The 16,829-nt window shown below is 36.6% G+C and overlaps 1 protein-coding gene across 1 annotated transcript in view; it reads left to right on the plus strand.

Moving 5' to 3' along the window:
- Window positions 1-16,829, plus strand: part of SCEL (sciellin) — a 145,156-nt gene that overhangs the window by 87,525 nt on the left and 40,802 nt on the right. The window contains exons 28-31 of the mRNA XM_036755756.1: window positions 5,229-5,291; window positions 7,645-7,698; window positions 13,366-13,461; window positions 15,477-15,548. Coding sequence (XP_036611651.1) covers window positions 5,229-5,291; window positions 7,645-7,698; window positions 13,366-13,461; window positions 15,477-15,548 — 285 coding nt within the window. The remainder of the gene's footprint in view (window positions 1-5,228; window positions 5,292-7,644; window positions 7,699-13,365; window positions 13,462-15,476; window positions 15,549-16,829) is intronic.

A 16,829-nucleotide genomic window follows, 5' to 3' on the forward strand; every position in this document is an offset into this window, starting at 1 on the left:
CTTTGCACAGCACTGCCTCATTTAAATCCAATTCATGCGCAAATTAAGATATCATCTTCATGATTTCATTGGTCCCCTACAAGAGCAAATGACCAACACCAACAACAGTAACATGGCAGAGCAAGGATTTGAACATGCTAAATGCCCTCTGATCTGTTAGCATAGCCACCACCTTTATCCCAGCCCTCATTGCCTCTGGTCTCAATGAAATGTCCTCCCACCCTTCTGAAACCCTTTCCTCAACACAAACACATAAAAGAAACACTTTCCTTCTGAACCTACTGACACCAAAATATAGGGTTCTGCACTGGACCTTTGATTTCACTGATACAGGGAACTCCCAAATGAGGAAACATCCTTTACCAATCCACATCACACCTTTTCTGAAACTTATAGTCATAGAGAATTGCCTAGAGTACTTAAAATTCAATTACTTGCCCAGAGTCATGTAGCTAGAGTGTGTAAGAGGTGGGACTGTGAACCCAGGTTTTCCTGGTTTGAATGCCATACTGAGTAGAATTCTGGGAAAGCAAAACTTAGTATGAATATGTAGGTTCATAGATTTAGGTGCAGAAGGAGCCTTAGAGACCATCTAGTCTAACCCTATCATTTTATCCATAAGAGAACTGAGTTTGAGAAAATTAAAGATGGCTTGCCCAAGGTGACACAGGGAACAAGTGAAGAATGGGGATTTTAACCCAGATCCTCTGACTGTAAATCTGGCCCTCTTTCTACTATACCATGCTGCTTTCAAGTGTCATCAAGTCCTACCGTCTCATTTTACAAATGAGGAAACTGAGGCCCAATGGACCACAATGAATTGCTTAAGGTCATATAGGTATTAGGTGGAAGAGAGAGTTTGAACTAAGTCTTCTGATGTCCAGAACATGTAAAACTGAAATAAGTGTAACTATAAGAAGCTTTGGATTTGGTTTCCTGTGACAATTCTTCATGATTCTGCAAGCAGCAGCAACAATGAAAACCTGTTGCACCTGAGTTGGATTGAAATCTGAGGACTCAACATTGATAAAGTTGACTTGTTGTATCTTCTGTCCTCTGTGCTTGCCTAGGCCTATATCAATATGGAACACTAATTTCCTTAATGTCAAAGCCTTAATTCTCTCATGTTTTAAAAAGAAATGCCCTGAAAAATTAACATAAATGTTCCCCCTTTCTCACAACATAGCTGGAACAATTATACAAATGATCTCACTGTAGTTTCTATACCACTTTCAGAGTGACAAAGACTCCCATTCAATCAAAAGCTTCATGCCCAAGATTTTATTTTTGACATAAATTGAGGATGCATAGTAAATCCTTTGTACTGTCACTCTGTAATTTGGTAAATGTATTCCATGCTGAACAATGAGCAGTTAAAGTAAGTTATGTTGAGGCAAATATATTGCTGCTTTATAAATGTATTATGTCCCACACACGAAAACAAAGACAGAATATATGAGGTGCAGTATAGTGTAATGGAATCCTTAGCTCTGGACCGAAGGATTTGAGTTTGAATATAGGCTCTGCTCTCTTTCTACCCATGTGACCTTGGAAAAAAAGTCAATTAATTTCTCTGGCCTTCAATTTGTATTTCTATAAAATGAGGCAGGTTATGCTATGCTTTCTCTTTCTCCCTCCCTTTCCCTATCCCTCTCTCCTTTTCTTTCTCTCTCCCTCTCTCTTCTTCCCCTGGGATTCTATATTTCAACCAGGTAGAAATACAGCAGCCTCTCATGGAGCATCGTTCCTTACTGATTTGCTTCAGAGTTTAACTTGCTTTGTTTTTGCTTTTTGGTCCAGTGCTGGATTTAATGCAGCTACCTGATTGGCTTAGCCTACTGCCATTCAGAACTCCAGATCTAACGCAACCTAGTAATAGGGAGTATAGGTCTGTACCACCACACTTAGCTCTTTTCTCTATTTTTGGAAATTCCTTTTTCCAGCTGAAATATGTAGTGCTTATTTTTTCCAAAGTGTTTCTCATGATCTACAGAGGCCAAGGATGTGGCCATATCACTGAAATAAATTCCAAATGATTACAAGAAAAAGAAACAGTCAGTTCTACTGTAATCCTTCTTCTGTTATACAGCTTTACACACATGCTCTTGTTTGCTAGGCAACATTTGGATGGGCTTTTCTAAAAATCTATTTTGAGTGCTTTAAATCACAGCTCTTCCCATCTTATACCTTGGTGCAAAAGACATGATGTAAATTATGTAGACTTAATTAGACAAGGAAAATTTATTTTTACACCCCAAGTAACTTGGGAAGTTTCTGAGCAGTCTGGGCTGCCTGGGTTGGGTTGTCAAAGCTAGTTGTTGACATCAATCAGGCTGAAAAACAATAACGTCCTTGATTTGTTTTTTTCACTCGTGTCTTTTCTCCTTTGCTCTTACACTAGTCACACAGTTTTGTTTTGTTTCCTTTAGATTCAGGTCATAAAGTCCATTCTACTTGTTTGATGAGCTCCAAGTTTGGATAAAGCAAATGAAGTTCTATTAGACCACTGGTAAAAGGGTCTATTGACCCCTTTTAATGATTCCCAGTGCTATTTTTGTGATAATCTATTGGGAAGAAAAGGTATAATCCCATTTTCGTGTAGCTCCCTCTCGATTACTAAGGGATAGGTTGTCTCCATGTCTCTGGTAGGTTTCTCTTCCTTCTCACTCCAGTCCCTTTTGATGATTTATTTCACTATCTGTCAACATCTCTAATGGAGAGTGAGAAGGGAAAGAGAACAGAAAGGAAGGCTTGATTGTTTCATTGGAGAAACGTATGGCACTAAACTGTTCAGGCATTTTCCAAACTATTTAGAGGAACCTGAAGAGCGTCATTGTTTCATTGATTATGTTTTTTTCCTCTGGCACACTGCCTTAAAGATCACTTATAATGGTTTCTGTATATTCAAATGTATACAATTCAACTAAAAAGAGCACTGGATTTTGAGTCAAAAAAACAATTTTTATAATAGCTTTGATCCTTCGGGGGGGGGGGGCTGTGATTTTGGGCAATTCACCTCAACTCTCTGAACTTCAGTTTCCTCATCTGTAAGATGGGGTAATACATTAACTGCCTATGCCAATGGGTTGTTGTAAGCAAAACACTATAAAACTCGCAAAGTTATAGAACTGTGAATTGTTGTTATAACTCCTATGAATGGAAGCTTAATTTGGATGTTGGAGGCTTAAAATTAATACTACCAGATTTTTCCCTGATAAAAATTGAGATCCTAATTTTTCATTGTTTTTGTGTATGTGCATGTACATGTTAACTCCTATCAGCATAAGGAAAATTTCAGTAAAAACTCCCAATAGTGTTTAATAAAATAAATATACATAATTAATTAATCAATGCAACCTATATCAAGCATATCTAAACAAAGGATTCAAGCCTAGGACCATTAGAAGAAAGATAGTAGCCTTGGAAGAAATGGAATTTCTAAGGACTAAAGATAATTCCACAGATATTAGAGAATTCAGAGACAACAGTAGAGACTGGTCCTCCTGCACATGAGGATTTATTGTAGTCCTATAGCCTTGGATTCCTAGGATACATAAATTAATATTAATGATAGCTAAAATTGTACAGGACTTTAAGATCTGCAATATATTTTGCCTATATTTTCTAACTACAGATATATGAGGTGCTTATTAATGCAGCAGTTTATCTTGGTGCCTCATAGACTTTGTTTTTGCCCATCAAGATTGGTGTTAATAGTTGTCTGTCTATAGAATCATCCAATATTTTATGTAGAACAGTTGTTCAGTTTCTCCATTTATTCTCCATCAGACTTTGATTCAAATCTTAAATGGATTCTTCATGTTTCAGGTAATATGAATTCTGATGGAAACTTCTGATCTGATCCTTGAATATTGCTTTACCTGGCTATTTCCTTTATGCCCAGTTCCTCCTGATTAAATTGCAGTCTCTCCCTCTTCCCCAAATCATCATTATCCTCATGTCTGGTAATCTGAATTTTAAGGCCACATATATGTTATTTATTTTACTGCGAACTCTTATCTTTTGCCTCATAGAAAGTATCAGATGTACTCTACCTCCATCCCAACCCTGAATTGAACCTTCCCTTGTAACAAAGAAAAACAGTTAAGCAAAACCAACCAATTTCATGACCATTTCTGGCATTATATCTAACATCATCCACATGGTCTCTTGTCTTCATATGCAGAAGAGGGATATATATTGTATTATTGGTTCTTTAGTCATTATAATTACTCAGTGTTTGGTGTTCCTTTAATATTATTTTCAGTTACATTTTTGGTTTTTTTCCTATTTTTAATTTATGAAATAAAAGAAGCATTTCCATAACATACTATGTACAACTTGTTATTCCCTTCAAATGTACAACAAAATTACCATGTAAATTTCTTGATTTCTCCTCCCCTACCCTAGAGATGCCTACCATTAGACACAAATAGGCATATGTGTGTATGTATGTAAAATTATTCTATAAATACTTCTATTTGTCTGTTCTTTCTCTGGAGGCAGATAGCATCTTTCTTTATATGTCCTTTATAGTTAATTTGGGTATTTATAATAGACAAAACAACTTACTCAAAGTCATTCTTAAAACAATATTGCTGTTACTGTATACGGTGTTTGTCTTGCTCTGCTAAGTTCACTGTGAATTGATTCACGCAAATCTTCCCAAGTTTCTCTGAATTTCTCACATGCATAGTTTGTTTCAGTGCAATAATAGTCCATTATATCCATATATGAAAAGATCATTGTTGTGTAGTGGATAGAGAGCTGGCTACAAGTCCCTCATCTGACGCATTCTGGCAATGAAACCCTGGGCAGATCAGTTGTCCCCTGAATACTCTAGACAACTCTCTAAGGCTATAAGTGGCAGAGATGTTGACTTGTATTGATAGGAGAAGTTACCTCACCCAGGAATTTTTGATGAAAACAGAGTCCAGGTGCTAACCCTATATCTACATTCATAAAGAGTTTGTCCAATTACTCTTGCACTGGGGTGGAGGAAGGGATGGGGAGGAAAGGGTTAAAGAAGTTGGGAAGACATACGTATTTATGTGAAATAATCATTTAAAGCTAATTCTAACATTACATACTGTTTTATAAAGCTTTTTTTTTCTTCAGATCAGAGTAACAGTGCCAGTTACTCCCTGTGTGACCTTTGGTTCAAAAGACCATTTTCTTGTAATTCAAAGGTGAATCTAATATAGTGTGAACTTTTTTTTTTCCCATAGAGACCAGGACCTTGACAATCACATTGAAGTAAATTCTGATGGATATAACAAGAAGACTCAAGGGTAAGTATAATTTCTCCCTATTCTTTATAAATTCCACGTTTGAGTGTATTAAATCAAATTTATTTTGCTTTCCCTTTTATAAGAATTTCAGGAGATTTGAATTGGTATCATAGATTTAACGGTGGAAGGGATTTTATTCTAAGGATGAGAAAACTGAGTCTCAGAGGGGTTCAGTGCCCAACGTCATATAGTTCTGACATATAAGTTATCAGTTGGAATTTTAGACTTCAAGTTCAGTACTCTTTCAACTGTGCTGGGCTACAGCCAAGGTAACAAGAGTTAGAATTGGGTGTTTATGAAGGGATACTTCAAATTAGATCTTGAAGGAATGAAAAAAATATTATTATTAAGTGCCCAGTATGTGCCAAGCATTGTGCTAAGTGTGGGGGACGCAAGTAGAAAAAGCCCAGATAATTCCTGCTTTCAAGAAGTTCATACTCTAATTGGAGGAGATAGAACATAAATCATTCATCTAAGAGTTTGGAGAGGGAAGGGTAGATGGGATGGGAGGAAGCGATCCTTAATGGTTTGGAAACAGCTTAAAATAAAATTCCAATTTTGGTTGAATTTGTGACTCAGGACCCTTCTGCTTACTGTAAAAGGCATCATGCAAATTGAGTGTATTTGGGATACTAAACTCTTAGGCTGTGAAGGTTTATTTTTACATACTGCAGCTTGATGGGTTTGTAACAGTGGCAGAAAGCACTATAGGATCCACCTCTCAGATTCCTCACCCTAGTAAATGGCATGAATCCCTAACAGCAACAAAACAAGACACAGTTTCAGGTATTCTTTATGCCTCTGGGATATTGTTATTTTAAAATTCCTGCACCTTGTTTACCTCCACATGAAGGATTAGTGTAGATTATATAGTTGGTGGGTTCAACAGACAGTTTAAATTAGACAGGAATTAATTACTTGTCAGTGCCATAGCAACTGTGAGTGCCACCTGGTACTAAAAAAAAATAAAATAAGACATCCCAAAAAAACCCAACAACCTTCTAGCCCTCCCCCCACTCAATCTTCTTCCTAGTCTTTGAAATGATGTTTAGGCAAAGGATTTGTACAGTAGGGAACATGTATATATAACAAAAGAATGAAGAAAGGAGTAGAAACCTCTGTCTTCTAATGTTTACAAAACCTTCCTGGGCCCAATAGTCCTCCCCATCACCACAGTGCAGTGGGAAAAAACACACTGAACTTGAGGTCATGGAAGCTGAATTAAAATCCTGACCTCTGGCAAGTCATATAACCATTCTAGAACTCAGTTTCTTCATTTGTAAAATGAAGGAACTGTAGCTGATGACCTCTAAGGTATCTTACAGTTCCAGATTTATGATCGTATGTTTCTTCTTTTTCTGATTTCTGATTCCTTTTCCCCCAGACCCTCAGGAAGAACGTTCACTTAGTAGGAATTTTTTTTTTTATGACTGGAAGAGGAAAAACACGGTTTTATGAGTGCTTCCTCAGTAAGCTCTGTCTTGGGGACTCAGTAGAGGGATTGATAACAGGGGCAGCTTTACACATAGGTGGAACATATCTGTTTATATATTGCAATTTTTAATGGATTCTAGGATGACCCTTGCAGCTCCCAGCTTCCTTATTGGCTTGTCAGAGTGCCTGACATTTCACCATTGCAGGTTATTTCCTTTTGATGAAGCTTTGGGGTCTGAAAATTCACATGTTAAAATACAAATACCTAAAGAAGGATAACACAAGAACCCTTATTAGCCATTAACACCCCAATCTGTGGATTATTTTTTCATATCAATTTCTAATCAAAGCTAGACAGTAAAATATTTTGGGTATGAGACATGTTAACTTTAAGAGGACATTGGGCCCCAGGGTAGAGAAAGAAGTCCAAGACATAGAACCCAGTCTAGGAAAAACACATCAAGGTGGGGTACAGCTTTGAGTTAGCCTTGCATCAAAGGTTTACTCATTTCCACCTCTCCTTTTCCCCCTGTTTTAGTTTCTATCCCTGTGAAAAAGAATAACTATAGTTTATGTATATAGTGTGCTTTAGAGTTTGTAAAATATTATATATATATATATATATATAAACTCATTTGATCTAAATAAATGTCTATAAATAGTAGAATCACTATTCTTTACATTTTATAAATGAGGAAAGATGCTCAGAAATGGTAAGAGGTTTGTCCAAAGTCACACAGAAAGTCATAAGAAGCGGCAGGGCTGGAATATGAAACTACATCTTTTGACTCCAAATTCAGAGGTTCTACCTACCATAGCATCCAATGCTTTAAACAAAGAAATGAAAGGTAGATGGTTGAAAGGGATGAGATCACTTATGCATGGATGTTTCCCATTTAGTAATTTCTCATTCTTACAGAGACCTTACCGATCTCATAGATGTAAACCCCAACACATGCAATAGTGCAGAGTTGTGAGTTTTAAGGCAACCTTTGATTCCTCGTGCAAAAGAGAAAATTAAAAGATATGGATGCTTATCTATTGAACTTGCACTAGAGATTTCCTTCCAGTAAATAAGTGATCAGGAAATAAGCTAAGAGGATATGTCTTCAGTACTTCAGAAAAGCTATATGTATGTGTAGGCATATATGAGTACTATCTTCATTAATACAGATCACAACCTCTCCATGCCTTGGTAGATGGTCCACATGAGTCACTGTTTGAAAAAATTATCACTTTTGTGGCTAGCCAATAAGTAATTAGACTGGTCTTTGGACCATAGTCATAGAGACCACTGCCATGGCCATTTCTGAAGCCCTTCCAGCTTATAGCTGGGTCTGTTGGCCCAGTCTTTGACATGCTCATTGTCATGCCATTGTGAGTCATTGGAGTGGGACTTGAGTATATGAAATAAAAATGATTGTTGTTGTTCAGTCATTTCAGACATGTCTGACTCTTTGTGACCCCATTTGGGGTTTTCTTGGCAACGATACTGGAGTGGTTTGCCATTTCTTTCTCCAGCCCATTTTGTAGATGAGGACAACTGCAGCCAACAGGGTTAAGTGACCTGCCTAGGGTCACACAGCTACTAAGTGTATGAGGACAGATTCGAATTCAGGAAGACAAGTCTTCCAGGCACAACACACTATCCACTGTGCCACCTAGCTGCCCAAAATAGAAATAATAATATTTGTTTTACTTTAAGGGTATGAAGTGCTTTCCTCAGAACAACCCTCTGAGGTTGATAATGAATGTATCATTGTCCCCATTTTAAGGATTAAGAAACTGAGTCTTAACTGGTTAAATGACTTTCCTACAGTCACATAGCTACTAAATAGCAGAGGCTGATCCAAAGTCCAAGTCTTCTGGCTCTACTGCACCAAAATAAATCAAGCAGCTGCTTTAGACTAGGCTACTAAACTGAAATATTAATCTATGCTATAGGAGACAGTGCATTGTATTAGAAAGTGAATTCCAAATTAAAGTCAGTCTCTGATGCTCACTCACTATGGTGCTGTGAGCAAATCATTCGACCTCACTGTATCCAATTTTCCTCATCTCTAGAACAGAAACAATAATGTGCTCTCCATGTTGTATTTTGTATGCATGTGTATGTGTGATTGCTACAGGGATAGCTTTTTGTAACCTGGAGAAGTGCAATAACCCATGAAATGTTCTTAGATCGCGAATAATTATGTAATCTATCCGTAAGTCTGCTAGCACATATTAAGTGCCTTCTAGGTACAAAGCACTATGCTAAGAGCTGGGGATAAAAGAAAGTGGGGGGAAAAATCCCTGCTTTTAAGGAATCTAATGGGGGAGACAGTATGCAAATTATATACAACCATGTGCAAACAAGATATAACATGGCGGTGGAAGGGTGGGGAATGGTTGTCTCAAAAAGAAGGCACTAATATTAAGAGGTCTGGGAAAGGCTTCTGACAGAAGGTGAGATATGAAGGAAGCTAGAGAACCTCAGAGGCAGAGATGAGGAGGGAAACATTCCAGGCATGGAGGGCAACCAAGGAAAAGTTTCAGAGTTGGAAGATGGAGTATTGTGCTTGAGGAACAGCAAGGAGGCAAGTGTCTCTGGATCACAGACTAAGGGGAGCTGGTGTGAGAAGACTGGAAAGGTAGGAAGGGACCTGGTTCAAAAGTATGTACGACTGAATATCTGTCTTCAAATCTGATACATTAGGAATTATTTTAAGTCTACTTTCAGAAATAAAGAACCTCTTCTAAAGTGATATGATCACTGACCTATTTTGAATGATTAGAGAGAAAATATTCTATAGAGACATCAGCTTTAAAGGCTGAGGAAAGTAGTTCAGCCATATAAGGATTTCATTACAGTACAACTATGATGGAAACCTCTTACTTTTTGCAAAATTAATGAGATATATATTGTGGGAGATAAGGGAATCATTTTGACAACTCTTTCAGGGCCTGCCTGTATAATTTTCAAAGAGCGTTTACTTTGCCTAGGGACCACAGGGTATGACCACCCACCATGCATTCAAAGGCTTAATATTCAATAGAGTTCTGGAGATTTAAGGTACCATATTTGGATTTAAGCCACATAGGGTTACTATTTATGAAATCCAAATAACACCATTTAGTGGAATTTATAAAGAGGCAGGTTTTAGCTCAACCTAGCAAAGAAGGGAGGGAGGCACCATGTGAAAAGAGGGCTGGATTGAAGTCAGAGATATGGGATCTACCCTGACTCTGTCTCATTACTTGATTGACCTTGGACAAGTCTCTTAACCCCCTTGGAGCTCAACCCCTCATTGGCAAACTGAAGGGTTAGATTACATGGTTTCTAAATTCCATTTCAACTCCAAATACATCAACCTATAAGTCTATGAACTGAGTTCAAATCTCATCTCTGCTACTTACTACCTGGGTCACCTTGCCAAGCCACTTAAAGTTTTCAGTTTTCTCATATGCAAAAGGAATGGCTTTAACTTTTGTTTAGTTGTTTTTCATTTGTGTCTGACTCTTCATGACCCTATTTGGGGTTTTCTTGGCAAAGATATTGGAGTGGTTTGCCATTTCTTTCTCCAGCTCATTTTACAGATGAAGAAACTGAGGCAAAGTTAAGTGACTTGTCCAGGGTCACACAGCTAGGAAGTATCTAAGATCAGATTTGAACCCAGGAAGATAAATCTTCCTGATTCCACGCCCAGTGCTCTATCCACTGCACTGCCTAGCCACCATTATGGGTTGAACAAGACAACCTCCAGGGTCCCTTCTAACTCTAAATCTGTGACCCTGTGATTCCATGAATCTCCAACAAATAGAGCTTTCCAATAATGGAGTGGTCTAGTTCCCAGTCCCTAGAGGGATTCAAGTACATATTGGGTTATCACCCTTTAAAGATAGTGGTAGAGAATCTTATAACCTGGGGCAAATTAGACTAAATGAGGAACCGCTTCCCTTTTCTGATTCTCCTTTAATGCTGGTGCCTTCCCTTTGCTGATCATCTCCAGTACATCCTCTATTGTAGCTTGTTGGTATTTGTTGTTTAAGTTGCTTAATCCTGTTTGCCTCGGTTTCCTCATCTGTAAAATGAGCTGGAGAAGGAAATGGCAAACCACTCCAGTATCGTTGGCACAAAATCTCCAGAATGGGGTTGTGAAGAGTCAGACATGACTGAAATGACTGACATTAGTTTTTTTACATATTGTCTCTGCCTTTAGACTGAGTTCCTTGAGAGCACGGACTGTCTTTTGCCTTTCTACATATCCCCAGTGCTTAACACAGTGCCTAGGGCAGAGTAGATGCTTAATAAATGTTCGTTGACTGCCTGGTTCCCTCTCCATCATCTACACAGTTGCCAGATTGACATTCTTAAAACAGTGATTTGACCATGAGCTCCCACTATAACATAAACACATACCAAAAAAAAAATCTTCCATGTCTCCCCAGTACCACTAGGATAAAATGCAAAATCCTCAGCCTGGAATTTAAAGCCTCTTGCCATCTGGTTCCCACCCACTTTCACAGGCTTCTTATTTCATATTGCTACCCTTCAAACACTCCATTCCATTCAAATGGGTGTGCTGACTCTCCTCGAAGCAATTTTTCTGTGTCTATACAAGTAGTCCTCGGTGTCTGGAATCTGCTCCTTCCTCTCCACTGCTCTATAGAATTCCTACAGATCAGGCACATGATCTACATAAGCCCTTTCCTAGTCCACCCAGTTGTTATCACCCTCTCCCTCTTGAAATGATTTTGTATTATGTTGTATCTCTCCCTTTGTGTACTTTTTGTCTCCATTGAGTAGAAGATAAACTCCTTGAGGACAGAGAATGTGTTGATTTTTTTTTTTTGCCTGAAATTCATATCCATAGTGTCTTGCCAATAGTAAGGACTTAATAAATATCTGTGAAATTGAATTGAAAGAATACAATTATGCTTGTGTCCTCTGTCACACTCAAAACACATTGGGTGTTGGGGTTTGGGTAGAGAGGCCCATACAGAGGTTGTCCTTTCGTAGATTTAAAATTTAAAAAAAAAGATTGACTAGCATAGATTTTTAAAAATTGTTATGGAAATCACAATTTTTGTCACGCTATTGTAGGAAATCCCATTGTAGACATGACATTTAAATGATGTGGTTTAAAATAGGTTTCCCTGCTTTGAAATGTAATTCAAGACAGATTTAATAATTGGGTAATCTTTAGCAAAAAGCCAAATGTATCTTTAGACTGTGTTCTTTAAAGTGCTCTTTTAGGTTATAACTTATTTGGTATATATTTATTTAATAGTGGCAAGTATTCAGCCATTTATGGAAAATTCCTAACACTGTTGGATGAGTGAAATTCAATTTCCTGAAATGGAATGGATCTTGCAACTCTCTTAGACTAGTTTTATAAGCCCACTAATTTTACTTTTTTGGTCAGCTAGGTTGCACAGTGGTTAGAGAGTCAGGGAGAATCATCTTCCTGGGTTCAAATCTGGTCTCAGATACTTACTAGCTGTGTGACTCTGGGCAAGTCACTTAACCCTCTTTGCTTCTGTTTTCTCTTCTGTAAAATGGGCTGGAAAAAGAAATGGCAACCACGAAGAGTCAGATATGACTGAAAAATGCCTGAACAACAATTTTATTTTCTCATAATTTAAAGGTCATTCTTGGTTTGTTTGGTTGGTTTTTTTTTCCTTTGGAATGAGGAAATTGAGGCAAACAGGGTTAAGTGACTTGCTCAGGGTCATGCAGCTAGTCTGAGGCAGGATTTGAACATGGGAAGATAAATCTTTCTGACATCTGGCCTGGCACTCTATGCACAATGCCACCTAGCTGCCCCTAAAGGTCATTCTTATAGAGGTACATGCATATGTTTGTGTAGTAACTTTCTTAAGACAAAAAAAAACCCCACCTTAATTTCAGAGAAATCTTGACTATGGACAAGTATTTCTCTTCTTTTGGAGCCACACAGGAATTAAAGGAAAAGTCAATCTGGGAATGATAAATGCTGATAAAAATCTAAACTCTTTTCTGTGTTTTCTCCAATCTTATTTTATCAGAGTTTAGCTAGCCTTGAGAAGGAAGAGGAGCTAAGACTTTGAACTTTTCATAGGTTAATAATTTTCTGAGATACCCAGAAATAAAACTAAATGTTCCTAAACCCCCACTAAGCCTGCTGGTATTTTTAGAGAGATAAAAAATATAGGTCTGAGTTCTGCAGGCATAAAAATGTTGACCTTAATTTATAACAAGACAGAAGATAAAAATTCTCAAAAGAAGTCTTTGGATCATTTTCTTGAAACTGATTGACTGTTGTGAGACATCATACATTGGCAGCTTTCTAAAATGTCACAACTTGGGGGGTGAAGCAATCACAGAAACCAACCTCAGACTTTCCAACCTTGATAAAAGATAGAGTTATAGAATATAGTTAACACTTTCAGAATAGCCTATCTGGAAAGATAATGGTTATATCCAAGTACAGTAATATGTAACAAGGAGAAAAGAGTGCATGGTTTCTAGGAGTGTCTATCTGTGGTTACACAGCCAAGTCTAGCAAAGTTTCATTGTTTTGCTAATAACATTTTTGTTTGTATGATTAAGAAAAAAAAAACTAACCTTCAAGTGTGTTTGGTTTTTAAATGTGTCTTTGTGTCTGCTTTTTTTTAGGCTAGAGGAACATACCAATGTATCTACCAATGCCCAAAACAACCAGTCCAGCATAATAAACACAGCCTATTCTCATGAAACCAGGACATCTTCCAGGTACGCTAGGATTTTAAGTCAATAAATTAAACAGCTTCCCTCTCTTTTTTAAACCAACCTGAACATAGCTTTTTCCCTTCAGAAATTTCCTACTTTATCAGGTAATTCTAATGTGAGGGTTTTTTTGTGCATAAAATCTTTCAGAAAAGTAATAGGATTAATGGTTTGGATATTGCTGTGATGAGTCATAGTGGATAGAGGCCTCAGAATACAAAAGACCTGCCTCTGACATAGAGTAGATATATGTGACCATGAATAGGCCACTTACCTTCTCAATGTCCTAGTCAACTCTAAGACTTATAAGTTGCAAGTCAAGTGCTGATCTGCTGTGGTGGACAGAGTTTCTATACTGAAAGTTCTCTTTCTGGATGAAATTACCAACTGGTAAAAATCCTGTGCTATTATAATAGGAAAGTGTAAAAAGTTTCTGTGTTGCTATAAAAAGGTCATAATTATTTGATAATTGAAATATGAATATTTTGTTTGCATTACCTTGTCTAATATGAAAAGATAAAAGACAAAAGAAGAAAGGCAACTTTAGTGGATAAAGAGCTAGCCTTGAAGTCAGGAGGACCTTATTTCAAGTCTTGCCTCTTACATGTACTGGCTCTCTGCTGCTGTTGTTCAGTTGTGTCTAATTCTTTGTCGCCCCATTTGGGGTTTTTTTTGGCAAACATACTGGAGTGGTTTGCCATTTCCTTCTCCAGCCCATTTTACAGATGAGAAAACTGAGGCAAACAGGGTTAAGTGACTTGCTCAGAGTCACATAACTAGTAAGTGTCTAAAGCCAGATTTGAACTCAGGAAGATGACTCTTCCTGACTCCAGGCCTGGCACTCTATCTACTTCATCACCTAGCTGTGCTCTGTGGCCCTGAGCAAATCATTTAGCCTTTAAGTATCCTCCATACAACTGTTTAAGACTATTAGCTACAGAATAGTTGCTGATCTGTATTGGTGGAGGGAATTTCCTTATGGGAGGCTCACTACATTTTTGAAATCATAGATCCAGACCAAAACAAAAACAAACAAATAAAACACAAAAGAAACACAGAGAAGAAAGCTGAGCCCTCCAGTGTATGATCTTTCCATTTAACAAGAAAGACAGGGGTGATTATTCCTAATACTTTTATTATAAAAGCCAAGTTAATAATAGCTCAATTTTAAATAAAACTTTAAAATCTGTAAAGACCTTTTCTCATAACAGCTCTTGTGGTAGATAGAAACCGTGTCATTAGAGTACTTAAAAAATTAGGAACCCGAATTTAATATTTTATATAAAGTATGATTGTGATATTTATTCATTCAATCAACAGATTTAATGGAACACCTATAATAATGATAATAATAATGATAATAACTAGCTTTTACATGGTTCTTTAAGGTTTACCAAGTATTTTATATATATTATCACATTTGATTTGTAATAGATAAAGAACTGTGCTATGTGAACCATGAGAGTTACAAAGAAAAATGAGACAGAATTTTCTGTCTTCAAAGAGCTCACAGTCTAGTAAATGATAAAAATCTTCTTTTAATTATTCATAAAATCCCAGTAAATAGTACAATTTCATGTGAATTTAATTAGTATTTTCCTTTAGATTTAAAAATCTGTGGGGGGAAATATGATTAGGACAATAGAATAAAAAGGAATTTAAGAAGTAAAAGTAACTATTAATCAGATTCTCAGCATGTTTATTCACATGCGAGACAAAATATTCTTGAGAATAATGTAAATAATGCATAATTTTAAATGTGATATTTTAGAAATAGAACATACTGGGGGAAGTATAGAGTATCAGGAATAAAAATACTGATAATGAATTTTGGGAGTGGTCACTTAATATAACCTTTACATTTAAATTAAAAATAGTTTAGAAGAAGCAATACCTATAAATAAATTATATTTTGTATTAAATTTTACTAAATAATAACTCTAGTTATTCATTAGCCTATAATTATTACTTTTCTTGTAAATAAACTTTTAAAAATGAAGTTAAAAATGTTTGTATTTCAGCTATAATACTCGAACCAGGTACTCAAGTCCAAAGGACAGTGTTGTGTACACAAGGACATATGTGGATAATAGGTATTGGAAAGTCATCTCAAATATTTCCCTATTTTTAAAATAAATTTGAAATCATCTATGGTTAAGAGTAGAAGCTGTAATCTTCAGGTATGGTGCTCCTAGTATGAAAAATATTTACTGATATTTTGAATGCTGGATGCATAACTATATTTGATATTCCAAATGTTGAATTATCCTGGGAAAGGCTAATCTAGTTGAATTTTAATATCAGTACACACACACACACACACACACACACACACACACACACATATACACACACACACACAAGAAGGGCAACGTGACAACATTACATAGTAGCCAACCTTAGAGTCAGGAAGTCCTGGCTTCAGTTTTGACCTCTGACACATATAAGCTGTGTAACCGTGGGTGGTTCACCTAAAATTTTCTACAATTATGTAAATTACAAAAATGGGCAGTTCTCTGAAGTTTTTATATATATATATATATGTATATATGTATATATATGTATACATGCATATACATATTTTATGCGCACACACACACACACACACACACAGGTATATATTACAGCAAGCTGTTGATCTGCTTTGGTAGAGGAAGTTTCCACAACAAGAAGCTTTGTGCATCAATGAAATAACAGAACCAGAATGGAAAACAATTTAAAAAACCCTATCATATATATGTTTATTGCTTAAATATGTATTTAAATCTGTTTGTATGTATATGCATGTATACACATGCACATACCAGTTGTATATACACCTATATGGGGTAATAATTTTCATATATTTATTGGTAGTATAATATATTTTTGAAATTCTGAAGTCCCCAAGTATCCCTCTAAGAATAATTACACTTGGATTAAGAGTTTCCAGATGCTGTTAATTGCCTGCTGTGTTGGGTGCAACGGAAACTGCTTCCAACAGTTTCACCATTAAAGCTCCAGAGATTACTGGATGATGTAATGAGATGACAAATTGAAGAGACATATGTAGTACACATATTGATTACAGCCTGCTGTTTAAAAATAGTTTCAAAGAGGAAATTCTCTCTTTTTGGCTCTTGGCTGTGGATCACAAGAAAGACTGTGCTGTAAGGATGATCTAGGGTGACGCCCAGGAGGGCCAAAGGTCAGTGAAGTATGCCACAGGAAGATTTTCTAGTCAGTACTTTTTTCATATGTGACTATACTTAGTATATGCGCATATGCACATATACATACATATACATGTATGTATAAATATACACATATACATATATATGTGTATATATGTATACCCACATACATATAAAACAAGCTCACCTAAATGGTTACCT

The sequence above is a fragment of the Trichosurus vulpecula genome, chromosome 4, assembly GCF_011100635.1.
Source record: "Trichosurus vulpecula isolate mTriVul1 chromosome 4, mTriVul1.pri, whole genome shotgun sequence".
In the NCBI taxonomy this organism is placed as follows: domain Eukaryota; kingdom Metazoa; phylum Chordata; class Mammalia; order Diprotodontia; family Phalangeridae; genus Trichosurus; species Trichosurus vulpecula.